General features: G+C 34.3%; 1 protein-coding gene across 1 annotated transcript; it reads left to right on the forward strand.

Moving 5' to 3' along the window:
• Positions 1-27583, forward strand: LOC129221569 (probable very-long-chain enoyl-CoA reductase art-1). Its single transcript, XM_054856071.1, has 12 exons — positions 1-174; positions 5568-5615; positions 7345-7396; positions 8943-8987; positions 10339-10442; positions 11248-11360; positions 11483-11588; positions 20040-20112; positions 23824-23867; positions 23950-24007; positions 24098-24232; positions 27118-27583. Exons 1-12 carry the CDS (start codon positions 169-171, stop codon positions 27243-27245), a joined length of 912 nt encoding a protein of 303 aa, XP_054712046.1. The 5' UTR covers positions 1-168; the 3' UTR covers positions 27246-27583.
• Positions 27584-27723: the final 140 nt, after the last annotated feature.

Genomic DNA, 27723 nt, shown 5'->3' on the forward strand with positions numbered 1-27723 from the left:
CGTGACCATTAAATGACCCAGCTCGAAGGCGAACAAGCAGATTTTTTTGCTTCTCCGGTCGTTCCCTGATGTTTGGCTGAAGGCACACAGTCGAGCCGGTGAAAACTGAAATATTCAAGTTGTTTTCCTCTGCTGAACTTACAATTTGATAGCATCATTTACATTATTATGGAGGTAATGCTTCTTGATACTTATATTTTCATTGAGTGAATTTCGCGTTTACGGCTGATTGATCAAAGTATTAACACTTTTTCGCATTTATGTGTATTCATTCTGCATTCGCTAATGTTATGCAGTGCACATTTTGAACTTTTCTAGAACTATGGAGAGAAAACATTATTCTATCATAGCATAATCTTGCATATTATGACTTTCGTTCAAATGTTAAAATTATTGAAGCTTCCTTGAAAGATGTTACACAATCTCCTTGAAGTTATTTCTGTTACATTAATTTCCTCAAAAGTGCTATACATTTAGAGAGTAGATCTTAATTGTTTCGTAATGAATGGATGACCTTACTTGTCTGTAAGGTTTCTGAAAATTCTTCCTCATTTAAGAAATGACAAGTGCCATTAACTTTATTGGTGTATTTTTTTTTTTTTTTTGGAAGTGTGCTATTCCACTGTAATGTGTCACATTTTAAAACTATTTTTTCTTTTCAAAGTTCTTCATTAACTCTGCTTAGAAAAAAAAAAGCACTGGCTCATATTTGACATACTCTTCTAAAACAATTACATGCATAACATAATTATTCTCAGTTTTTTTTTTAAATTATAAATTTATAAAATTTGTGACAACTGAAATCCTAAACTCTCAAGTATGTTACAAAGTTTTATGAAATTGATAATTAAGCATAAAAAATACTCAAGGACTACACTAAGCATTGGCCATCGCACCAAATGCGATAAAATCATAAATTCGTCCAAAAAAAATTTGAATTTGGCGAACTTGTTGGCAAACAGAAAATTTTCCCAAATTTCCATAGAAAAAAAAAATCTCCCTACCTTATCCTCAAAAGATTGTCAAAACATAAGTTATACTTCATTCTCTGATTAAATATTTCTACTGACAGAAATACATTAAAATCAGTTAGTCTTTGGCTAAAATTTTTGAAATTTGGCTGACACTGTTAAAGTTTGACTAATTTACTGGCTAACAATTCGAAATCTTTAGTGCGGCCCCTGCATAGTACTTCAGGAGATTATATCCTCACTCTTATACACTTGCTCTGAAAAACTTCCAATATAAGACTCTCTTCGAAAAGTGTTTGAATGTTGACCTTGCTAGCAGTCGGATAAATTAAAAATTTTTTTGATGCCTAGTGCTACTAAGCTTGAATCCAGGGGGTCATGTTCCCCCCTTATAAAATGACTTAAAATGGCTTGAACTTGCATTCATGGGGCTTAAAATTTGTCTGAAATATTGACACATAACTCTCTCTCCAAGGTTATATTCATGGGGATCTGAGGGGACCTAATGTGAATCAAAAATATATTTTGTTAATAAGTTTTAAAGTTTTCAAATTTAAATTTGGAATGTTTTCATAATATTCAGCTTGAGCAAAAGAAAATTCCTATATGTTTCTGCCTCATTTCTATACATCGGCGCCTATATATGGGGCTAGTGGGTGCTCAAGCGCCCCTTAGAAATTAGAACTTTCTTGCTTTTAGTTCTTTTTTCTTTGTAAAAATGTGAAAATATTTCTTTTCCAGCCATTAATGAATAAGTTATTAAAAATGTCAAATTTTAATAACTCTAATTTGTACTGAAATCGGTTTCCATGGGGAAAATATCCTGCTAAACCATTGTTAAAATGTCTGAGCCCCCCCTCTCCCCCTTAAAATTTTACGAATGGACACCCATGTTTCTATAATGACTTCTCAATACCAGAAGCCGGATCTGTCCCTAGCACTGATTCGGGACCCTCTTCAGCAATGGCTGTGAATGAAAGTTTTATACGTCTTATGCAACAAATAAGCAATATTAATTCATCAATCAAATATTAAAATACTAATAGCCAGGGTCTTAACCGGACTTTCATTTAGGGAAGAGTTTTTTCTAAACATATTTCACGTGAAATCTATATGATCAATAAAATTAGATTTCATTCATATGTTCTATTAGCTTTTTGCTTCAAAAAGTTATTTAAATGAGGGGGTGAGGGTGCTGCTTTAAGGGCATAAACAAGAGCAAATGTAAAAAATGGCTTATTAAATGAAAGACAGAAAGAACTGAGACGTGTACACTACATTTCATCCCTGTTTAGTGATGTAAAATACCCGGGTATTTATTTTTAGGGGTAAATACCCAGGGTATATACCTGGGTAAATACCCAAAATGGGTATTTACCCGGGTATTTATTTCAAAAATTTATATTCAACTAAAATACTTTTCTGTACGTATTCCACTATGTATATATACAGAGTGTTTTGTTTTAACATTCAAGACCTCTATTTTCGCAACCGTTAGTCCTAGATGCATACTTACAATTGCAAAAATGTACAAAATCAGATGCAGACTTAAGATATTGAAAATTTGAAGTAAAAATAAAAATGAGTAAAAAAATACAAATTTCAACTTTTTACAGGGGCCCTAGATCCTCTGACTTATTGATATTTAGGGAAATAATCTCCAATGAAAAACAATTACAAAAAAAGTTTGACATTAGTACGACCAATATTCACTGAGATATGAAACACAGCGTTTTGTAACTTACACCATTTTACACTCGCCGTCAGTAACATCTTTTGGGGGAAAATATAGCAGTTAATGAGTGTTTATATAAAATTATATGTGTGCAAAGTGATTTTTCAAATTGTTCAAGGTTTTGCAGCGTGTTTTGCGTTTCACGGCATAACATTTGCATGAATTTTTGAGTAGAAATGAAAAATGTAATACCTTGTGTTTTTTACTTTGCCAACCTGTCATTATTCTGAAAGGGTAATAAGTTCTAATCTCATCTTCTGCATGGTCCCTTAAAACTTTCAAATGGAATATCTCCTTGAGTTTTCATTGCAGAAATGTCAAGTTTTTTTGTGTCAGTAAGTTTTAAATTCAGATCATTTCTCTAAATATAAGTTAGGGGACCTAGAGCCGTATAAAAAGTTAAATTTTATAGTTTTTGACTCATTTTTATTTTTGCTTCAAACTTCCAATATCTTTACTCTGCATCTGAATATTTTTGCAATTGGAAGTAAGCATCTAGGACTAACGGTTGCAAAAATAAAGGTCTTGCAGGTTAAAACGAAACACCTTGTATAACCAACTATATACAAAACAATAAATTTTTCCCTAAAATTTGTATTTTGATCACATATCTAAAGAATTATTGTGTGAAACAACTCAGCAATCTAATATGATATTCATATTAAATGTGTTGGATATGCCTAATCAATGTTGATAGCCAAATTTCACATATAAAAAGCAATTCTACAAAAAGTAAAAAGCTTAACTGGTTACAAAAAAAAAAAAAAAGCAAACATCTTCTTCAATTATGGCATTGAAAAGAAAGATTCTTTGGTTCATGATATGTTTCTTTCATAATTTCATTAAGTCTTTCGATAAAAAATATTATAAACTGTGTAATACATATGTATCAGTTTTACCAATTATTTCATATTTAGATTTAAAAAAAAAATTCTCATTCACTTTTTGCATTTTTTTGTAAAATACCCAGTTTTTGGGTATTTACCCAGGCCTTGGGTAAATACCCGGGTAAATACCCAAAAAATATTTACCTACCCACTGGGTATTTACCCGATCCACATCACTATCCCTGTTAGATATTCAATGTCTTTTTAACAACCCTGATTAATCTTATATGAGGCAGTGAGAAGCAAAGGGATGCAAGTGGACAATTTTAAGTTTCAAGTAAAACGCGTTTAAAGATCCTAGGTAGGCTTTCATTGAAATTTTTTTTCTAAATCATGCTGCACAGCAGCACCTACCAGGGCTATTTTAGTACAATCTCTTGCCCCAAGACAGAGGAGAGGTTCATCTACCATGTATACTGGTTATCTCCAAATTTTTAATTTTGCCACTTGCATCCCTTTGCTTCTCACTACCTCATATGATCTTATAGAACTAGACAGCAAGAGCAATTTGTTTCAAAAATGAATAATTGTCAATTTTCTATACAATTTTTTGTGTTAATGACAACTCTCCAGTAAGGTTTTTACTTTGTCAAAATTATTTTCAAGAAATGATTGTTTGTAGATTATTAAGTATCATTTTAATAGTTTTGATGCAAATATTAATTAGTTTTCTATGCTTTAATTGGAATGTTTTAGGGTGTGTGAACTTTTAAGTGGAGTCTCAGGGCAGCTGTCCCATTTGTTCTTGGAGTAATCAAGCATTGTTTAAAATGAACCAACCAAACTTAACTAATGCCCTCAAAATCAGGCCCGTGTCTAGAATTTCATAAAGGGTGGGGTTTGGGTTTCAATGTTTTTTCATTCTTACCTGCTGCACTGGTAGAAAAGCATAACAGTGGGAAAATTTTTGAAATGTTTAGTATTAAAAACGGAATTTTAGATGGTCTTTGACTCCGCGGAAATTTGTAGAAATTAAAGGCTTAAAACACAATTATAGGCCATATTTTTTGACATTCGAGAAAGGGATGAAGCTTGAGGACTCTCCCAATTGTTGTTTTTCCTTAAAAAATAGAAATGAATTTCTCCTCCCCTTTTCAAATTTTCAAAATTGAAGTTCCAAAAACGCATATAAGATAAACTTTAAAGATTTTTTTATCAGAAGGGGATTCTGGTGCTGTCCCTTGGAATTTTTTTTCAAAATTAAAGTCCAAAAAACTTAAGCAATATTCTAGGATATTCGGAGAAGGGGTATTTTTTGTAAATGTTGTTTAAAAAACCTAATTTTTGACAATATTAAAAGAATGGTTTGCCATTTTTTTTGTAATTGGTGTAATAAAAAATGCAATTGTAAGACCATAAGTGGTAACAGAGAGAGAGAGCCCTTTCAAAACTAAACCAAAGCTAAGTTTTGACGATTTTTGAACTCAATATAAAACAATGTTGTTTCGGGGGCATTTTCTGGAAATTTTGTTAAATTGAAGATCTGGAAACAAAATTTGAGATGCTTCGTAATGCTATTGGCATGCGGGGGGGGGGGGGGGGGGATTCAGAGGTGTGAAGTATTTAAAAAAATTTCTTATTTTCAGACAAACTATAAAAATTGTTGGGAAACTTCAAACAGAGTGTTTTGTGACTTTTATTTGTTTTTTTATTATGTTTTCTTTCTCATTGGGAGGGGTTTAACCCATGAAACCCTCCCCTTAGACATGGTTCTGCTCAAAAGACCAGTTGGAAGAACTTCCCCTTTTCAAGAGTTGTCTATCTCTCTGAATATCCTTTGTTTTTTCCACTAAAATATTGTTGAGTTCCTTTTCTTGGTAACTGTGCTCTCCAATTGTAGCACTTTGTTTTTGAAACGTATGTTAATTTTTTTCTTTAATTCCTCTCAATGTTGCCCACATTGTTGATTATTTTGAAATCTATTATTCTTAAAACATTAGTAACAAATATCAAATTTTATTTACTTTGTTGCAGTTAGAAATTTTACACTCGACTGGAAAACAAGTTGCTGTCTTGTCAGATGTAAGAATCATTTATTTTTCTTTAAATCAAATTAGTTAAATTTTTAAAATTTGAAGTAAATCGTTATTTTTGTCATCTTAAATGCATTGTGATAATTAAGTTGTTTTGTTTTTAAAATTATATGCTCAAAATTATCATCTTGCTTGAAATTATAAGTTTCTTTTTATCTATCCTCAACGTATTCTTCACACCTTTCTTTCATTGTTTGCAAACATAATTTTTCTTTTTTGTTTTTAAGCGCAAGGACTTCAAATCATTAAATGTGATAATATTAGTAACCAAAAATTTGAATCAATTTTTGTTCTAAAATTTTCATTAAATGTATAAACAAATATTTGTTTTCATGTATTTTTGAATATTTTCATCTGGTTGTGGAATATTGTAAGTATTCAGCCAAAGTGAATGTTTGGTTTGCCTGTTGTTTATGTAATATCCTGAACACAGACCAAAAATTTAATGTATGCCTGCTCAAAACATGATAGCAGCATGAAAGATGTGCATTCTTTCTCAAATTAAGAATTTTAACCAGGGAGTAATTTGCATTGAACTCAAGGCAGCTCTACTGTACTTATTTTTCTTCAATGAGTTTTTGCAAATTATGCAGAATTCTTGACAAAATATGTGAGTTCTGAACAATGTAGAGATCCTGCACTTTTTTAATGGTTAAAAATTAGGACCATATTTTAACCAGTTAGCATTCCCTTGTTCCATATCCATAGCTTTATGATTCACAGCTGTAGGAAACCTTCTCTGGAGTATGCTGTTCAGTTTTGTTCTCCTTTTCTCAAGAAAGATATTTCTTCATTGGAAAGTGTTCAAAGAAATTCTACTAGACTAGCGGGGGTAATTTCAGATTTAGATTATGATGCTCACCTTAAAAGACTTAATATGTATAGCCTGGAGCAAAGGAGAGTCAGAGCAGTGATGTTCCCACCAAATTTTCTGAAGGTATACACCCAGTAATCCATTACGCACTACAAGTGTATGCGATTATCTACGTAATGTGTCAAAAATGAAATTTTTGAAGCTTGAGGGTTAAAAAAATGTCTAAAAAATGTCCACTATATGTCTAAAAAATGTTTGAGAGTATACAGTGTATCTGGATTATACCCTATAGGAACACTCCCGAGTCAGAGGAGACATGATTTAGTTTTTTTAATTTATCAAATTGAAAGATGTTATGGGTTAAATTTTTGCGCAGGAAGCAGGACAAGGGGTCATTGTTTTAAGCTTTTTAGATCTCCGTCTAACTGGGTAATCAAGAAAAATTACTATTTTAGTAGGGTTGCGGGCATTTAGGACAGCTTACCGGAAGAGGCGGTAATGAACGAGTGAGTGGATAGCTTTAAGATCTTTATTGGGGACTAATAAACTGACAAGGACCAGCCTAGCTTGGCCGAGAGTTGCTGGTTGTCACATTTGTACTTATATTATGAAATTCTAAGATCAACGTTATCGTTAACAAATAACATGGAAATGCTATCTGCTTCAGTTGGTTTTTCAATCTGTGCTCTGGAAACTTTCTTATTCTACAAAAACTTCTTAAAAAAAACTTAGGTTAGTTTTTCATTTTTTAAAATACCTTTTCCATTGTAAATAAAGTTTTGCAGTATCTTTTGTGTATTAATTTTGAAACAATTTAAACTGTTCAGAACTTTAATAGATTTATTTTTGTGTAAAAATTGTTAATGCGTTATCATGTTCCAAAACGAAGGCTTTTTTTTTTCAGATTTCTTCCACAAGTACAATCTACGATGTGAAAAAGGAAATTCATAAAATTAGTAAGCAGAGCTTCTTTTATGAAATTTTATGTCACATAGTTATAAATTTATGGAACGTGTACAAATATTTTGTTGTAATTGTTTTTTTTTTTTTAAATTCTGGCTGTAATAGATTCTTGTAGCATTAAGTTCTTAATTAAAGTGTAATAACCATATACGATACAAACATGTAGCTGAAATTATGGTGTAATTTGCATTTTTCAAAATACTATTGTTCGGTTAGATTACTGGAGGTACATTTATGTGTACATTTAAATATTTCCTCTGGTAAACATAATGTGATAGTGGAGGCAGACAAAGCGACATGATACTTGGCTATAAGAAGAATGGAAAGAGAGAGCACTTATTTGACTGAAACTTTTTTACTTTTGTTGTTTCATTTTTAAATCATGTTAAAAATCAACAGCAAAAAAACTGTGTACTTTGAAAGAGGGAGGACTAAGTTTCTTTATGCTAATTTCTTGGTGGGTGTAACAGGCCATTTCTTGTTTTTTTAGGTGAAGGGGGGGGGGGACAATGAGTGTATTTCCTATGCAAATCTTCTCAAAAAGCAACAAAAACCACGCCCAATTATATAAAAAAAATATTTTAGCAAATCCAGAGGGGGGTGGGGGAACTATTGACCCCCCCCTGAATGATAAGTCTGGTTTGGAAGTTTTGGTTGATGCACAATAAAATGTTGTAGAAAAAAAACATGGTCAACTAACTTTCATCAGAAAGAGGGCCCATTCAGCGAGGAAACTCTAAATGTGTCAAATATTGGGTATGAAACCAACTCTTTATGAATTTTTTAATCTCTTCTCATAAAACATGTCATAAATTTTTAGTAACATTTAGTAGGTTGTCCTTGATTCTTTTCCTACTTCAAGAACTAAAACAAGGCTGAAAGCAGCCATTGTGGTAAAACTTCCTGTCTAACAGACAGGAAAATTTATTACAAGCAGATGTGATCTTTGCCTTTAAGGGGATCTAAAGGTGTTATTTTTCCAAATATTTCCCACAAGAGTGAATTTTAAGTCCACTCTCTCAAATCAGTCTGGAACTTTCTTCAGAGAAAGTATCTTTTTTTCTCTTCTCTTTTTTTTTCTTCAGAAACCTCAATTTCTAGTTGACCACTGTTGTGGTCCCTGGGCATTCTTTATTAACTTATATTAGAACTGTTTTAGAAGTATTTATGTATAAATTGTGTTGTTGATATCCTAACACTCTTCATGTGTAATTAATTCATTATGCTTGCGCATTAACGCCACCGCAGCAGAAGTTGTGCTAATGCGCCAGTAAAGGGCAATCATTTGATGCATTTGTTGTTTGTATGTGCATGCAGTTATCTTTTGGATTCCTCCTTGCTTTGTTTTGGCAACAATGGAAAACTGCCGAATGTTATAAAAACTGCCAATTCTGTAGCTGTGGTGGCATTAATATGCAAATACCATAAATTCTATCAATTTATAAGAAAAAGATGCATTATGCCAATTAAATATATATATTTTTAGAGAGCTCTTTTTAATTCAAAATGCTTAATTTGTGATTGTGCCTTAATTTTCAGAAAGAAAACTACATCCATCTAGACAAGCTTTGAGAATTGAAGCTCGTAAGTTTTCTATTTATTTAAGCATTACTAGTTTTTATGCTCTTAAATGTTTGGAACTATGATGAAAGTGAAAAACCAGAAATGTCAGTTTCCAAATTAAACGAATAAAAGTGTTTTAAACTATTGGAAATCTTCTCATGCACTCCCTATTAATGAAAATATTTTTCTTAATTTTGAAAAGGTAGTATGGATTGTAATACAGAATTCAAAACCATATTGTTCATAAAAAAACAAGTAATGACACTGCACTTCAATTTATCATTGTGAAATTGACACACCTCTACGTCAGGCAATTTCAACATATCTAGTAAACATTTTTATGTTTTTCAATTTTATATGTGTTCTAACCTTTGAGCTTCATCTTAATATGAGGTCAGGTGTGTGAGTCGGGTTTAATTTTTTAAATGTAATAATAGTTCTTGTACTATAAAATTAATATTAAGGACTTATTACTTTCTGAAATGAGTTACAAAGTGAAAATCTTATTCTGAAAAATGAAATTGTTTTCCAAGAAAAGTACCTAAAGCTTTGTTGATTTAAGATTTTTAATTTCTTATGATTATTTTTTAATTACATCTGCCAAAACTAATTCCTTCATGTCACGGAATTCATTCCGGATGCATGCTAATATGCTCCTGTTTCACATTTTCCGTTTGTGTTGCTATTACTTTTTCATGGCACACAGTCTCCATAAATTGATCCCTCGATAATAAGTAGTATACAATATTTGAAATAAGTAATAGGTAAAAGTTCTTCCCAAGTTTTATTTAATAAGTCACGGAAGCTTTTTTCTACCAGGTTATCCAAGTATCTCTAATACATACCAAACATGAGCACCAAATTGTTCAATTTAATTATTAGTATCCATATCCACTCTTTATTTGTTTTTTAGAGATCTTAAAGCATTTGAAAAGTCACAGTGGCCGTTTCATCAGGGACTACATTTTCGAATTCATGGTATAGTTATTTGCATCTTGCAGACTTTTAAAATCAAATCACCATAGCTACTACTATTGTGTTCTGCAAATAATGGCAAACATTGAAGAAGAAATTGAAAACAGACCTAGATATTCCCTAAGGACATCATGATGTTCATGTTCTGAACTGAAATGTGCTAAAATGTTTCCCATTATAATTGATGCGTCAGGAAGAATTTTTTCCTATTCTTTTTTTTTTAATTTTTTATCCAGGGATTAATTTATGTTAATGCTATATCTTTAAAAACAAATATTTTTTTAACCTTAAGTTGTTTCACTGAAAGAGATTCATCCCAAATAATATTATCAAATGTATTTACTCATGATGTGCAGCAAAAAATTAAATTGGAAAAATAATCCTATTTCTGTTTCAGGTGGTAAATTTCTGAATGATAATGTACCGTTACATTCCATTGAATTCAAGAATCAAAATCAACTGTATTTAAAAGATTTGGGACCTCAGATAGGATGGAAAACGGTAATTTTCCTTTTTTTTTTCACGTTTTGTAGATTTAAAAAAAAGAATGGTTTTCTTACCGATATCAATATTATTACAAATTGTGTTTGTAGAATATTCACCGAAAATGAATGTTTACTAGTGTTTACTTTTGAAATAAGTGATAATGAAATTTAAAATATTGCTCACCATGTTATGTAGTTGGGAGAGAGAAAACAATCTTTTGATCAATCTAAATACTATATTTAAAATCCAACTTGGTTTGTTATCCTAAAAAATTTGATTGCATTTAACCCACTATTGGTGTTTTTTTCTTCAAGTATAATGAAACCTGTAAAGTTGACCACCTGTCTAAGTTGACCGTCTCTTTCAAGTACAGATTTAGACCTATATCATATAAATCAACCTCTATAAGTTGACCACCAAAGTTGTGCACTGCAAGTGGTCAACTTGCACAGGTTTCACAGTATAGCATTCCAAAATAACATGAGTGATTTAATCAATTTAGAGGCCTAAATATCAATTTTTTTTATTTATTCTACATGTTTTTTTTGTGTACATGTTAAATTACAGATTTATATAACACACAGAAAAATCAGAGAAATGTCCAATAGAAAAAATTACATAAGTTGCGGAACTTTCTATTGCTGAACCAAGACATGTAATGCTTATTTGGAATCTTAATGTCTTAGCCTGCTGCAATACCATCATTAGATTTTATATCCTAGTAAGATACTTTACTTAGTGAAATATTTGTATGTATTTACCCCCCTAATTTCTTGAATATTTTTATCATTAAAAATAACAAATTTATGGTTTCATGTAGGTATTTTTGCTTGAATATGCTGGACCCCTTGTTCTATATGTTGCCACTTATTTTAGACCTGCTATCTTGTATGGTTCAGAAGCTGCTACAACAAAAATGCACTGTGTTGTCCAGTAAGATGTTTACTATATTTTTTCCTGGTTAACATATTTCGTCTTGCACTTTTACTTGACATTATTTGCTTATATTTATGTGTAAAATTACTTAAGATGTCTACAAAATAGATTTTTTACAGCCTAGCTGCAATTTGTTGGATAATACATTATTCAAAGCGAATTTTGGAAACTTTATTTGTTCATCGCTTTTCTCATGCTACTATGCCAGTTCGAAACTTATTCAAGGTAAGAGTTCAAGAAAAAACTGCCAATTTTCTTTAAAAAATTAGAATTACAGTACACGTAAGTTCATTTTCGAGTACAGTCAAACTCGTTTATAATGAGCCCTAATTTAACGAGAACCCGAAGTCAACGAGGAAATCAGAATTACTTGTTTGGTACAATGTTAAGACTACGGGAGCATAACTCTCTTTTCATGAGCAAACTCCGCTTAAAGAGCAGTATTTTGTGATTCATAAAATTGCTATTGACTTCCTGCTCAGTTTATCCTTTCTTGGAAAAATTACTTCAACTTTTCAAAGTTAGCCGAAAGTTAGTGATGAATCAGAAATCCTGAGAGTAGCACTTTTTTTTAAATTGTGGGGTTGAAGAGCATTTGAAAAATATTTGTTGATTAGGTGTTTCCAAAGTTATCACCTCTGAGATACTACTGAGGTTATTGAAGCTCTAATTCAAACTAAAGTAGATGAAGAAAATCATGAAAGCGACAACGATAACGACAAATATGAATAATCTAAGCTGATCCACGCTCAACGTAGTCGATGGCTTTTGATGTGCAGAAAAGCTTCAAACTATTTTGGAAATCAGGGATGCAAATGACGATGTTTTTTGAGCCATGAGCACTTCTTGTAAAACAGTAAAGCGAGAAAGAGACAATAAGACAGCTCAAAGCGTGTTCACTAAATTCTTTGCACTGTACCGAAATAAAAACTACACAAAGCAAGTGTGTTTGAATGCTTATGATTTTTTCACGAACCTGTTTTTTACTAGCACTCGGTTATAAGGAGCAAATATCCTGATCCCTTCATGCTCCTTATAAGCAAGTTTGACTGTATTTATAATTTTTGTGTTAACTTTCCTTCTACGAATTTTTAATCCCAGTGCAATGTTTTTTTTTACAATAATTATACTGTTGCATTTAACTCTTTCTCCTGCATAGTCCAACATAGAGATGGGAAAGATGAAGAAAAAACGAGAAATTTCGGGGAAAAAAATGTTTTTCACTCGGTGAAAAAATTGAGAATTATGGAATTTCTTGCACAAATAATGTACTCAGAAATTTATAATATTTACATTCCTATGTTTTTTTTTCTGTACATTTTTTTATGTCCATTATCCCACATGAAAACACTTACTTTGATAATGCAAGCTGTAAAATAATTTAATTTGTGTATCAAAGTATTATGTGGTACTTTTCTCACTGAAACTGTTTATGTATCACTGGATAGAATTGTATCAATAACATCAATTAGTACAAATGTTGTTTCGACAACTGCTCACATTAGTTGTATGTTCTAAAGTTTCCCACAGGCCTTTTTAGGAACGCACTGCGCCTTACCCTCTTTTTGCATTTCGCAATGTGCCCTCCTTGCCTTTTCGAATTTTTGACAAAACTTCATCACAAAGACAAGTTTTTTTTTTTTTTTTTTTTTGCCATGAAACATATTTCTATCATTTCCCTAAAATTAATTTGAATATAAATCTGAATTTTCTATGTTTTTAACATAATCTTCTAAATCACACATAAGATTTTTAGCAGTAATTAAAAAAATGATTACAATTGTAACTATAAACAAAATTACTATGGAGAAATACTTGGATTTTGCATATGGTATATGTAAAAGGAAATATATAAATATTGTAACAGATTCGGTGCGACTTCCACTTTCTTGAAATGAAGACACAGTTCTTGATAAAAACACAGGAAATTTATTTACACTATGTACAGGAAAGATCGTCAACAACTGCTAAATTATTCATCAGCAATTAAGCAATTATCACACAATACCGCAAACTCAACGTTTACACACGTATTTACTTCCAAATACGAAAACAACACAGCGAAATGCCTCGCTATAAACAGAGCTAATACACACTCTCAGTTCGGAATCTGAATCGAAACTAACTGTTTATCCATCGCTAACGGCTTATATACACCGAAAAGAATTTTCCACAACATTCTTACCTCTTCGCGAAATGCGTAGACCGTTATCAAATTTTATCAATGAAAAGAAAAGAAATAGGGGTCGTATACTTTAGCCATATGAAAAGGGGTTGTATATTCATTACGGGAAACTATTTACAGGTTACGTTCCTACAATAATTACTATTTACAGGATTTGTAACATTGCCCCCTTCCTAAGGACTGCACGTCCCGGGCAGTACAATCCCCAGAAAGGGTGCCAAACTTCTATCACAAGTTTACAAATATACACATTAATTAATAACTAACAGATACAGAAAACACAATAATAACAAGAAATATTACTGAACATTAAAAGCAAAAATTATCTACCAGTTTTATGTTATCAACCATGGTTGTTTACGTAATACTCATGAACTATGGCCATAGTATGGGGCTAACCGATCATAATGTACAACCCTAGGTTTTGCATTAGGTGATTTTTGGATCCTCACTACGACGTCATTTAGTCGGTTAAGGACTTTGTAGGGTCCATCCCAATGCGACTGCAATTTGGGTGACAGACCTTTCCGTCGGATGGGATTCCATAACCAAACCTTGTCGCCTTCGTTGAATTCATGTCCAGTAGACCTTGTGTCGTATCGGGTCTTCATCTTCTCCGCCGCGATGTTGATTCGTTCTCGTGCGAAGTTATGAACATCTTCCAACCGGGCCTGGAGATCCTGGATGTACCCTTCAGGCGATGCAGGGGCATCCGGAGGACGACCGAAGACGAGATCACAAGGTAGCCGAAGCTCTCGTCCGAAGAGCATCTGAGATGGGGCATATCCGGTAGTCTCGTGGACAGCATTGCGGTAGGCCAGCAGGAACAAAGGTAGCTTCTTGTCCCAATCCTGTTGATTTCTGGATACCATAAGTGAGAGATTGTTCAGGATTGTGCGGTTAAATCTCTCCACCATGCCGTCCGATTGTGGGTGTAGTGGTGTTGTCCTAGTTTTCTCAATTCCGAGAATTTGACATAGGCCCTTAAACACAGCAGAGATGAAATTCCTCCCTTGATCGGAATGAATCTGCAAAGGTGTTCCATATCTTGAGATCCAGTGTTGGACTAGAGTCTCTGCTACGGTGGTAGCCTCTTGATCTGGAATGGGATATGCTTCCGGCCATTTGGTGAAGTAGTCGATGGAAACAAGAATGTATTTGTTCCCATCAGCAGTTCTTGGTAGAGGACCCAGGATGTCGATCCCAATTCGTTCGAAAGGAGCTCCAACGTTGTACAGATGTAGCTTCCCTCTGCTTCTCTTCTTCGGTCCTTTACGAGCAGCACAGGCGTCACAAGAATGGCACCACTTCTCCACGTCATCCTTCGCCTTGCTCCAGAAGAAGCGCTCCCGAACTTTATTGAGGGTTTTCAAGACACCAAAATGTCCTCCAGTCGCACTACTATGTATTTCTTTCAGAACATCTGAAATCCTTGATCGGGGAAGTAGTAACTGCCACCTAGATGTTTTGCTGTCATCAGATTCCCATTTTCGGTACAGTACGCCGTTCGGTAAATGGAGCGAGTTCCATAAAGCCCAGTATCTTTTTGTTGCAGGACTGAAGATGGAAACGTCCTGCCAGCTAGGTCGCCGACTGTCACTTTCCATGAACTCCAAAATTGGTTTTATGTCGGGGTCTTCAAGTTGATCTTTTCGAACTTGGTCATCACTCCATGGATCAGGTTCTGATGAAGTTGGAGTCACTGTCACCTGATAGGCAGTAGGGCTAGTCGTTCCATACTGTTTCTCGATTCAGGAACAATAATTGCAGTTCTCAGGACTGGGTCTCCTTGATAAAGCGTCTGCATTGCCGTGAGACAACCCTTTTCGGTGCTTGATCTCCATGTCATATTCCTGGAGCCGCTGTATCCACCTGGCTATCTGGCCTTCCGGATTTTTGAAGTTCAAAAGCCAAGTTAACGATGCATGATCTGTCCGAAGAAGAAATTTTCGACCGTAGAGTTAATGATGGAAGTGTTCTACAGCTTTCACTATGGCCAGTAACTCCTTTCTGGTGACGCAGTAATTTCGCTCCGACTTTGATAAGCATTTGCTCCAGTAAGCGATGACATGTTCACTGCCGTCAATTTCTTGGGATAAAACAGCTCCGATGCCCTCGTTGCTCGCATCAGTGTCCAGGATGAAGGATTTTTCTGGCTGAGGATAGGCGAGGATAGGCGTTGATGTTAAAGCCTCCTTCAGTCGTAGAAATGCATCTTCGCATTCCTTGGACCATTCAAACTTTTGCTTGCTCTCCGTCAGCTTATGCAAAGGTCATGCAATGTTGGAAAAACCCTTTACAAACTTCCTGTAGTACGTGCAGAGCCCCAGGAAACTTCGCAGCTGATGGATGTTTTCGGGATGACTCCAACTCTTGACCGCAGATACCTTCTCTGGATCGGTTTGTACACCTTCAGAAGAGATGATGTGACCAAGGTAGTTCACTTCCGGGCGGAACAAATTACATTTGGACGGGCTTAACTTCAGATTGGCTTCCTTAAGCTTTTGCAGCACCTTCCTAAGATTAGCCAGATGTTCTTCGAAACTGCGTCCCACGATGATGATATCGTCTAAGTAGACCAGACAGGATTCGTAGGAAAGTCCTTTTAACACTGTCTCCATAAGACGCTCGAACGTGGCTGGTGCATTGCAGAGGCCGAAGGGCATCACTTTAAACTGCCATAAGCCTTGTCCAGTTGTAAATGCTGTCTTTTCTCGGTCATCAGGGTGTATCTCAACCTGCCAGTAGCCGCTCTTCAAGTCAAGGGTCGAAAACCACTTGTGTCCGGAAAGAGTGTCCAAGGTGTCGTCTATCCGTGGAAGAGGGTAACTGTCTTTCTTGGTAATATCATTCAGCCGTCGGTAATCGACACAAAATCTGGTGGAGCCATCTTTCTTTCGGACCAAGACGATGGGAGAGGCCCAAGGACTGGATGACGGTTCGATTACATCATTCTCCTTCATCTCTTTCAGGAAGGTCTCAACCTCTTCCTTCTTGGCGAACGGTAGTCGTCTTGGATGCTGTTTAATAGGGGGGTGTTCTCCAGTGTAGATCCTATGCTGCGTTAATTTCGTCCGGCCCACATCCTCCGATGTAGATGAAAACAGATGCTTGAAGTCGTCCACCAACTGTTCTGCAGCAGTTCTTTGATCTTTCGATAATGGCGCACTCCCAATTAACTTCGATGTCAAGGACTCAGAAGACACAGTCTCGGGGGAATTGATTCTTCTAATGATGCAGTTTACTGGAGTACAAGTTGCCAACACTTCACCTTTTCGGATATTCCTTGGCCTTTCACTCACGTTGGCGACTCTCACAGGAATTACATCCTTAGAAAGGTCCACAAGCGTAGATGCTACCAGCACTCCTTTTAGATTATTGCTTAGGTTAGGGTATTCAATGAGTCCAAATCGAAAACTATTGCTTTCTTCAAGGGAGCCAGGTATTAATGATTCTGACCTTGAGGGAATCGATAAATCTGTTTGGGCTATTATTTGATGAGCGGATTTTACATCACTTTCTGCAGGGAAAACGGCTATGTCTTCTCTCATCGAGTGCAGCTCATTAGTCTTGAAGTCGAGAGTGAAGTCATATTTCTTCAAAAAGTCCAATCCGAGAATGAAGGGGTCCGTGATATTAGCGACGAATGCCGTATGATGGTAGGTGGCATTCCCAAACACTATTTCCAAGTCCACTTTACCGTCAATCTCGATTTTGTCACCTGTCACAGTCTGGAGACTTACGCGTGGCGATGTCCGCAGCAGTTTCAATCCACATTCGCGAGCCACATCTGTCCTAATGATTGTCACATTGGCTCCAGTGTCGACAATCAGTCTGCAGGGGTTCCCATTTACATGGCGTAAATGAAAAGTCCATCACTGCAACTACTAGTAGAGGAAATCTGCAGAGCTCTGGTGGAGGTGATTTCTTTCCCTCGCGTAGCTTGGCGAGCAGGACAACTCCTTCGCAGGTGCCCTTCACTACCGCATTTCCAGCACTTCTGCTCTTGTTTCTTTTGGGCTGTTATGCTGTTCAGATGTCTTGCCAAGTCACCGAGTTGTCTCTCAAGTTCAGCGAGATGGGACGACCTGGAATCAGACTCATCAGCTTCCAGAGTTCGGATGGGATGGCGATTCACACGGGTTGCTTGCTGGGCGGCCTCCAACTTCATCGCATACACAACAGCAGAGTTCAGGTCTTTGACATCCGCCATCCGTAGAGCTTTCTGGATTTCCGGATCTCGAACCCTGTCGATGTAGTAGTTGAGTGCCAGGTTGTCCCGAACATCCGCAGGACAGTCGGAAAAAGCAAGATGAGACAGTCTCTCGATGTCCGACGCAAGCTCTTGCAGGGTTTCCCCGGTTTTCTGGAAACGGGACTTCAACTGGAGTCGGCTGAAATCTTTCTGGCACTTCTCACCGAAGCGAAGCTCCAACGCAGATGTGAGGGCGGCGAAATCCAGGCGCTGGCTGTCCGGAAGGGTCTGGAGAATGTCCGCTGCGTCACCTCTCAGGGATGCTGCAAGATGGCAGGCCTTGGTAGCAGAGTCCCATCCGTTCGCTTCCGCCACTATCATGAATTGAGTTTTGTAAACCTGCCACGAAGTTTTCCCATCAAATGTGGCAAGTTTAATGGACGGTCGAGCAACCGATGTGGGAGCGCCAAACTGTACAGAACTGCTTTCCGCGGTCGCCAATCTCCTTTCCATGTTTTTAATTTTCTCATCCACATGATTTTCAACTGTTGCGATACGGTTTTCTACTGTTTCAAGTTTTTCATCAAAAGCATCAACTCGATGCTCTATCTCATTAAATTTATTTTCCATCACAGTCTTTACCGAAGTAAGGTCGTTTTTAATTTCCTCTTGGTTAGAAGCTAAATCATTTTTCAGTACCATTAAATCACTTTTCAATTGTTCTTGATTTGCAGTAAAACTTGCAGTCAAATCACTTTTTAATTGTTCTTGATTAGCCGCCATATCATTTTTTAATTGTTCTTGATTAGCCGCCAAACTTTCAGCCAAGTCGCTTTTCGCAGCATTAATTGCTTCCAGGAGTTGTTTCAATTGGTCATCCATTGCACGAGTAATTACCATAAAAACAAAGTCTATAAATTCAAACAGTCTTTATGAAGAAATGTCCAAAGTCACACTTACTCCAAGAAAGTCCAGAAGAAGCCCCACGTTGGGCGCCAAATTGTAACAGATTCGGTGCGACTTCCACTTTCTTGAAATGAAGACACAGTTCTTGATAAAAACACAGGAAATTTATTTACACTATGTACAGGAAAGATCGTCAACAACTGCTAAATTATTCATCAGCAATTAAGCAATTATCACACAACACCGCAAACTCAACGTTTACACACATATTTACTTCCAAATACGAAAACAACACAGCGAAATGCCTCGCTATAAACAGAGCTAATACACACTCTCAGTTCGGAATCTGAATCGAAACTAACTGTTTATCCGTCGCTAACGGCTTATATACACCGAAAAGAATTTTCCACAACAGTCTTACCTCTTCGCGAAATGCGTAGACCGTTATCAAATTTTATCAATGAAAAGAAAAGAAATAGGGGTCGTATACTTTAGCCATATGAAAAGGGGTTGTATATTCATTACGGGAAACTATTTACAGGTTACGTTCCTACAATAATTACTATTTACAGGATTTGTAACAATATGTAAAGGAAATAATAATTTTGCATATGGTATATATAAAACGAAAAAAAGGTCCTTTTCTACCATAAAATTTCTATTCAAAAATGCCCCTTTTACTGAATCAAAAGTGCCCTTTCATCTGAGAGCACCTTGCCTCTTTTATGCTCTGGGGAGAAAACACTGCATCCCCCCCCCTAGCTTGTAACCTCCACATATGCCTCAAAAAGTTATTCATTTAGCTATTCCTCTCATTCACTAGCACCATCACCATTTCAAATAGATATTTTCTAATCTAAAACTCATAATTTACGTCATTTTATTTTTAGTTTCAATTGTTATTTAATTTTGAAGAATGAATACCTTCAGGAGCGCCCCAAACTTGAACTTTTGAGAGGAGGGACGTTCTCATTTACCAAATGGAATCCCAAATTTTCTGGGATGATCAAAATACGGATACACACACATACGTACATCCATCAAGGGATATTAAGCATTTAAACATTGCAACAGTCTCCATTGTTAGACACAATTTTCTGAATAAGGACATTTTTAGAGAGGTCTGTTATTCCCCATCAGATCACCTCTGAATATTCTTATTCCTCATGTTTGAAGTAAGCATTCAGAACATGTTTTAGATAAAAATAAAAAACGTATTGGTACGCATATCCTATAACTAGGTGACATTTATTTGATATAACTAATAACTTTCAATGAAGTTCTTAAACAAATTTGTAATTAAACATTATTTTTAAAATTCGACAACTTCAATTGTTATGATTTAAGAAAGATTAAAAACCTTGAGCATTTTTTTGTTTCTATCTCTTAGAATTGTTCATACTACTGGCTCTTTGGACTATATATTGGGTACTATGTTAATCACCCACTTTACACTCCTCCAAGTAAGTTTTTTTTAATCTTATATAATTAAAAACACTAAGCGTATGTATCTATGTAGTCATCTATGTCCGAGTTTCTTCTACCGAACGACAGTGAACTGACCATCGAACCAAGTATCGATGGATTTGGTATCTTCCCGTCTTTATGTTCGGCTATGACAAGGGCGCCCATATAGGGGGGCAAGGGGGGGGGGGGATCAAGCCCCCCTTAGAAATTAGAATTCTCTTGGTTTTAGTACTTTTTTTGTTGCAAAAATGTAAAAACATTTCTTCTCCAGCCATTAAATGAATAAGTTATTAAAAATGTCTTTAATGACTCTAATCTGTCCTGAAATCTGCTTCCATGGAGGAAATGTCCTGCTAAACCATAGTTAAAATATTTGAGCCCCCCCTTACAATTTTGCATATGGGCGCCCATATCCTCTGATAATAATTAGCAAAGATATCAATTAAAAACTATTATGAGGCTTAGATTTCAAAGTAAAATCCCTATTTTTCGAAGGCTTTCCTCCATTCAAATTATTATTCAGTGCTTAGTCTCAACTTTCCGCAACAATGCTTTTATTAAAATTTATAGTGGGGGTGAAGAAAATCATTGAGATAAAAGATCTGTTGCCATTTTTGTTTCTCGAATATGAACAAGTAAAATTCTTGCTTTTGTTTTAAAGGCTTTTCTTGTAATTGGGGGATTTAAAATATATACTTATTGGTTATTTTTCTGCAATCTTCCGCAAAATTTTACTGATTTTTTTAAATTTTAAGCCAGTGTTGAACACGTGTCACTTGACATAACTTTTATTTTAGGGGTAGACCCTGCAAAGCTGGCCACGCAGTTAGAATAAATTATAAAATATGATATGAATAGGACAAAGTATATATTTTTATAAGAAGGGTAGCGTCAACACTTTTAAATTCAATTGTAATTTCTAAACGAAGTTTTAATTGTGTGCAATAGTTTGTTTTTTAAATCTAGATACTACTCTTCAATTCAAATTAATTAATAAATAAAAGTAAAAAGTAAAACATGATAGGATTTTTTTTCTCCTAACTTAGCCTGGTGAAATTTCTTTCATGTAAAAACATGAATGAATTCCAACTTTGAACTCGGGGTGAAGATCTTTCATCACACCTGAAACCTCAATGGCCAGGAAAGATTAATGCAAGAGTTTTTAAATTCTCACAAAATTGTGTAAAATTGTTAAGTCTTCATTTTCATGCACTTAAAGAGCAAATTTTGCAGGCAAACGTTAATCATAAAACACTAAATGCAGAAACATTGTCACTTTAAAAAGGGTTGCAAAATATTTTCAGAAGAGTAGTTGTCTAGTCAAGAGGAAAGGAGGACAGCATACCCTTTTATCAATTTCAATAATTCTGTATTTGTATCAGTAAACTTAAAACATAAAACAATGTGCTTATTTTGTAATATATATTTTCATTATAAAAGTACTATTTTTAAGTGGCATTATGACGCCAGCATCTGTCCAAGACATTGGCGCCGACTCCATAGGGCTTGAGGGGGCCCAAGCTCCCTCATAATTTAAGAACATTATTTGTCATATTATGGTTTCTAAAAAAACAAAATAATGTTAATATTTTTTACTTTCCTTGTATGAAGTTAGTTACATTGCAAAATACATTCAGTAATGAATTTAAAAAAAAAAAAACTATTGCGGTAGTAAACAGGTTAATTGAAAACGAGTGGTGTGAATAATGATAGTGTTACGGTGCTGAGAGCACTCATAGAATTTGTCCCAGAGCGCGAACCTTAGGGTGAAGTCTGTCGCCGGCGGCACTCTCATCTAAGTGTTGCTGATCTGGAAAAAAATATATCAGGGTTTGATTTGTATATTAAATGGAAAGCGTGATAGTTTTCTTCAGTTATTAGAGTAAATAAAGTAATCTGTATTAACTTTTTAACTCTATTAAAGCATTAATTTTGAGACATTATTTTTATTTAATGAACTCTGGGCCTTTTAAACAAGCTTAAATTAGTTATTTCACTTATAATAATCAGTGCGACAGCAATCTTTTATGCTTTATTCTTTTAATGATAGTTTATATTTATTAAAATATCATTCCTATCTTCTCAGAGCTATATATTCACTGCTTTGTAATAGACTAAAAGCATAATTATTACTGTAAATTAAATTAGCTTTTTACGAAAATACCATGCGTTTTTTTTTCTCCAAAGTCAAAAAATGTGTTGGCTTGTCGAGTTTCTCAGAGTGTCGATTTACCGAGACTCGAGTTTTTGGGGTTCTAATGTTGATCATATGACTAAAATGCTTAAAAAGCTTTAAAACTCACTACTATTTTTTATCTCAAATTTAGAAAATTTCCCCAGGAAGGCCCTCATTATGGCACTCTCCCCCCAATAGTTGTTATAAATCGGTGCCACTGGGAATTCCTTTCCATGCAAGTCAAGTGCACTACCTTGTATAGTGCTGTAGCCTAGCTATGGCACTTCACGGCTCCCCAAAAAATTGGATTGTAAAATTGTTCCTCACTTAAGGCAAGTGACATGATCTAATTAAAGCAGAAAATTTGTGTACCAATTTTTAGAATGTTTTACTTTGAAGATGCCATGTCACATATTGCTTGTTTGTATAAATTATACGTACCAGAAAATATATAAGTTGGCATTTTTGGCATTTTCAAGGCACAAAAATCTGAATTTGGGGGAGGGGGGGGGGTCTCCGTGCTTTAACATACTCCCTAGACCCTGGTGACATCCGCCTCCCCCCCCAATATTTTTCCCAAGTCGGCGCCCCTGGTCCAAGATGGATGCAACTTGAGGACTATTAGAACTAAATAAGGTGGAGATTTTACGAAAGAATTAGAAAATCATCTATCTTTGCTTATTCAGCACAAAATGCTAAAAAGAATGAAGTGTTCAAGTTATGTTATTTCTGAACAAATTGCTAAAAAATCAAACTAATAGCGAGTTTGTAAAGCAGTGCATTGATTCAGATAACTGGAGTTCTACTGTAGATTTAAATTAAAGGGAATCATTTCAATACTTGATGTGTAATATTACTAAACTGAAAAATGACTTATCTATTGTATTATGAGATTCAGTGGTATGTATGTTTAATAATTCCTTAAAATCAACTTCGATGCAAGATTTTCTTTATTTTATTTGGCGATCTGTAAAAAGCAAATTCAGAAATCAATGCAGATTTGCTGATTTTTGAGCTTGAACTGTAGTTTTCAATTCAAATCTTATAAAAAGTTTTGTAATTTTTTTTCCTCTAGAGAATAATTAATACATTTTCAGAACAGGCATAGAAAAGTTTTTGGAAAATTGACACCCCTGCTACTGGGACCAATGTTTGTATATTTTTAATTGTTAAAAAGTTGAATATTGCGAACGGTTTTGGTGCAGATTAGAACTGTTCTTTAGGTAAACTAAAAGTGGACTGTAAATTCATAAAAAGGTATAGACGAAAAAAAATCTTAAACATTTTCATTTGGTAGTAAAAACCATGCTTCACAATGAGCAGCATTGGTGCGTCAACACACATGCACCAGCTCTTCTAGCAAAACTTCCCCCCATTTCCAGATGAGCAAGCTTTCAACTAATGAGGCCACCTCAGGAACAGAACTTGACCTAGATGTGCGAAGCAACACATATTAGGCATTTTGTTTTAGTTTTTCCAAACCATGAATATCTGTAGCTCTATGTATCTGATCAACTGCTTGTTTTTGTAGGCTTTGGTGATGTTCAAGTTTATGGTGGATTGGCTGCTTTCATTGTAAGTAACTGTCCTTGTAAGTTTTGGTTTCATACTATGTATAAACATACATATTGATATTTTGTTTTGAAATCTATTTCAGTTTGCTGAATTGGGTAACTTAAGTATTCATTTAGCCTTGAGAAATTTGCGACCAGCTGGTATGTGTTATTATTTTCCCAATACATTGTGACAAATATGCATAGAATTATTTATGTATACTCACACATAATCAACATTTGAATTTTCAGGCTCTACAGAAAGGAACATTCCAGTTGCTACAAGCAATCCTTTTACACTTTTATTCAATTTTGTTTCTTGCCCAAACTATACTTATGAAATCTTATCCTGGATCTCATTTTCAGTGATGACTCAATGTCTTCCAGGTAAGATTAATCTTTTAGTAAATTTGTTTTAGGAAAACTGTGCTTTCTATAAAAAATTACTTAGTAATTGCATTCTTTTTGTTTAAATTTCAAGTGCAAAAATCCATAATGCATTATCAAAAAAGCTCAAGTTAAATTGTAAAATTAAATTACAACTTTTTATTTGGTTGCAGGCAATGGCATTTACAAAAAAGTTATTTTATCAGTTAAAAAAAGATATTTATGCTGTATCCATAATGTTATGAGCAATTGACTACATTACAAATAATTACACATAAAATTAATCGTATCAAATTAATGGGTCTTCAGAAGAAAGCCATATGTTACATTTGATCTTCATTGATATGCAGTCCTTCCCGTCTAAAAAGAAGGGCATGTAACATATGCCCTTCTTCTAGGGACCCATTCAAATGTTTCTCCCTAAAAGTTCTGCATTTATTGCTATTTATATCACTTTTAGATGATAACAGAAATATATATAATATATATATATGAAGAGTCAGAGGGAAAAACGCTTTCAGTCCAAAAATTTGGAAATTTGTTTTTTTTTGGGAATATTGTAGCTCAATTCCGTCTCTATTGACCCCGCAAAGCAAAAGGAAGAAAAACGCTACCAGTCCACAGTAATTTAATGAAAACTAATGGCACTGAGGGGGGGAAAACGCTTTCAGTCACAACGCGCAGTGGGAAAACCTCTCAGGGTCCAGTTTGTGTAGTGGGGAGGCCAATAAGTCACGTTGCTGTGCACCTATCCCGTCGCGCCACACGACTTTTTGTCCTGTTGTTTACCAGTTGAATGTATGTTAGAACATATAGAGAGAAACTTTTTTTTTTGCTCTCCTGAAAAATTTAGGAAAATGGACAAAGCGTTTTCCCCCCTGACTCTTCATATATATACATATTCATATATATATAATTTTTTTCCCCACTTGCTTCAACAAATTTTTCTACTTTGAAATAAACATAAGAAGTACTTGAATTCATTAAGTAATTCTTGGATAAAAATGCTTTTATTTGAAGTGGCAGTTTGCTATACATATATTTGGGGAGGTAAAAGACATTAATTTCTGTTATTTAAAATTTAAAAAACTACTATCATAAGATGCTAAGTTAAAAGTCCAGACATTTATATTAAACAAATTTTCATTTAAAAATGCCATAAATGAGTCCAGTGAAATAATAATAGTAAAATATAAAAATCTAGCAGAAAGTTTTGCAGGGATGAGGGTGGTCAGAGAGCAAAAAGGAGGAAATCTAAAAAGATTTTGTAAAAGGGATGATATCCAAAAAAAAAAAATCATGAAAGGGATGATATCCATGCTTCAAAATAGAACCTGGAAGCCACGATATTCAAATACTCAACAAAAAATGGCTAATTTACCAGTTTTAATGGTAATACGTATTTAAATATAAGTAATAATTTCGTATAATTTGCTGCATTGCACCATTTTTTTCAAGAGTATTTAATCCTAAATAAATCTGAACTTTGTAAAAGAGGCAACAATTTCTGACACCTCAGTCCTTGAATAAAGGGTTGGGGGAGTCAGAGATTAATCTTGGCTGCCTCACACAGTAGTGTCAACTTTTTATATTTTTTAGAGAAAAAATTAATTTTTTTCATTAAAAACATAAAAGTTTATGGTTTTAAACGAGTGAGAACATAGATTTTAAAATTAGGTCTGTTTGTAAAGTAAAAATTAACAACAGAGAGAAAAATCTAAAAATTTTTTATGTGGTAGAACACACTTTTCATAGTAAGAATTGAAAATAAATATGTATGTATATAAACAATTGGTTATCTTTTTCCTAGCATAGGAACCCAAAATTTTTTTTAAAACTTCCTAATACGATTTCAGAATCATAAGAACAACTTGCAGCTGCCTCATGAAATCACAAAACTTTTAACAGGCTGTAAAGCCTAAACTGTTTGAGATTCACAATAAATATTTTTTACTTTCTTAAATACACAAAAAAAGTAACCATGCCAAGTTTCAATAAAATTCGAGGCTGTGGGTGTTAAGCCACATTTTTTAACTTTTGCATTTTTTCTAAAATAAATTAAAGTAACAAAAATATTATTGAAAATGATGAATAAAATAAGCAGATATAAGGTAGCATATAGTAAAAAACCACTCAACATTAAAAATAATTGAAATACTTGCAGGATGCAAAAAGATTGAAATCTCAAACGAGGCATGCAACTTTCGGCGCTGCAAGTGTCTGACGTCGTTGGCATGATTCCAAAACATACGTTTTTGGCAGATATCGCGGAGGATGAAGATTCGAGGGGGAAAAATAGAAGGATTAAGAAATCGGGGCCCGAAAATTAAAAAAAATCGTATTTTTTTCCGATTTTTGAGAAAAATAAGGCTTGAAAGAGGCAAAAAAAGGAGGAAAGGTTTAAAAAGCCAACAGAAAAAGCCGGAAAAATCTCATCCCTGTATTATGTCATAGTGCCCTTTATTTTCCAGGGGCAGATATGAATTATGATGCAAAATTATGTTTCTAACTAAATATAAATGCTTTAACTAAGCTCATGTAAGCATTTTAAGCCCAGAGTTATTACCTGAAATTAAAATGGTATGAACCACATCTTTAAAAGATTTCCAAATTTTTACGGGGCTTGGGTTTGTACTTGCTTTTGGATGTAAATACAATGAAACCTGTAAAGTTGTCCACTATTGTCAGGTACAGAATTAGTCCTGGATCATATATATCAATCTCCAAAAGTTGACCCTAAAGTAGTGCACTACAGGTGATCAACTTTTACAGGTTTCACTGTACAAAACAAAATTTTAATAAAATGAAATGCAATTGTGTGTATAAAATTCTATCAGTAAATTTTTACTAAAAGTATCTGTATTTAACATTTTTCCCAACTTTAGCTGGATTATTTACCATCGCTGGACTTTATCAAATGACTGTGTGGGCTCTTGGAAAACATCGAAATTATAAGAAAGAATTTGCAAAGTATCCTAGAAATAGGAAATCCATTGTGCCATTTATTTTGTAAAATTATAATTTAAGACATTCCTTTTTGTACGTTTTCTACTTATTGACTGAATTAAAATTTAAGTATAACTGCATTTCTGTAATTTAGACATATATATTAGACATTTATTTCTTAGCATATTATTTTTGGAATCCCTATAATATCTTGTTCACACTGTAGAGCAAACTTTTTTTTCAATACATTTTATTCATTAATATGTTTGTCTTTAACTTGTGTTGAGGTATGATCTCCATCCTCACTTCAATACAGTAAAACCTCTTCGAAAACCCACCTCTTTTAAATGACCAAAACTTAATTGTAGATGAGTGGTTAATATTGATAAAAGCTATTTCTTGAAATTTAAGGCTTAGGTGTCAATGCTTGCCTACTGTTTGTTATAGTGAATGAATGGTAGTAAGAAATAAAGGTTAAGCAGATACTTAAGTTAAAATAAATTGTTAAAGGATCTTGGTTTGTGAAGTAATCTGTAAGTGCAGAG

The sequence above is a fragment of the Uloborus diversus genome, chromosome 4 (genome assembly GCF_026930045.1).
Source record: "Uloborus diversus isolate 005 chromosome 4, Udiv.v.3.1, whole genome shotgun sequence".
Lineage (NCBI taxonomy): Eukaryota > Metazoa > Arthropoda > Arachnida > Araneae > Uloboridae > Uloborus > Uloborus diversus.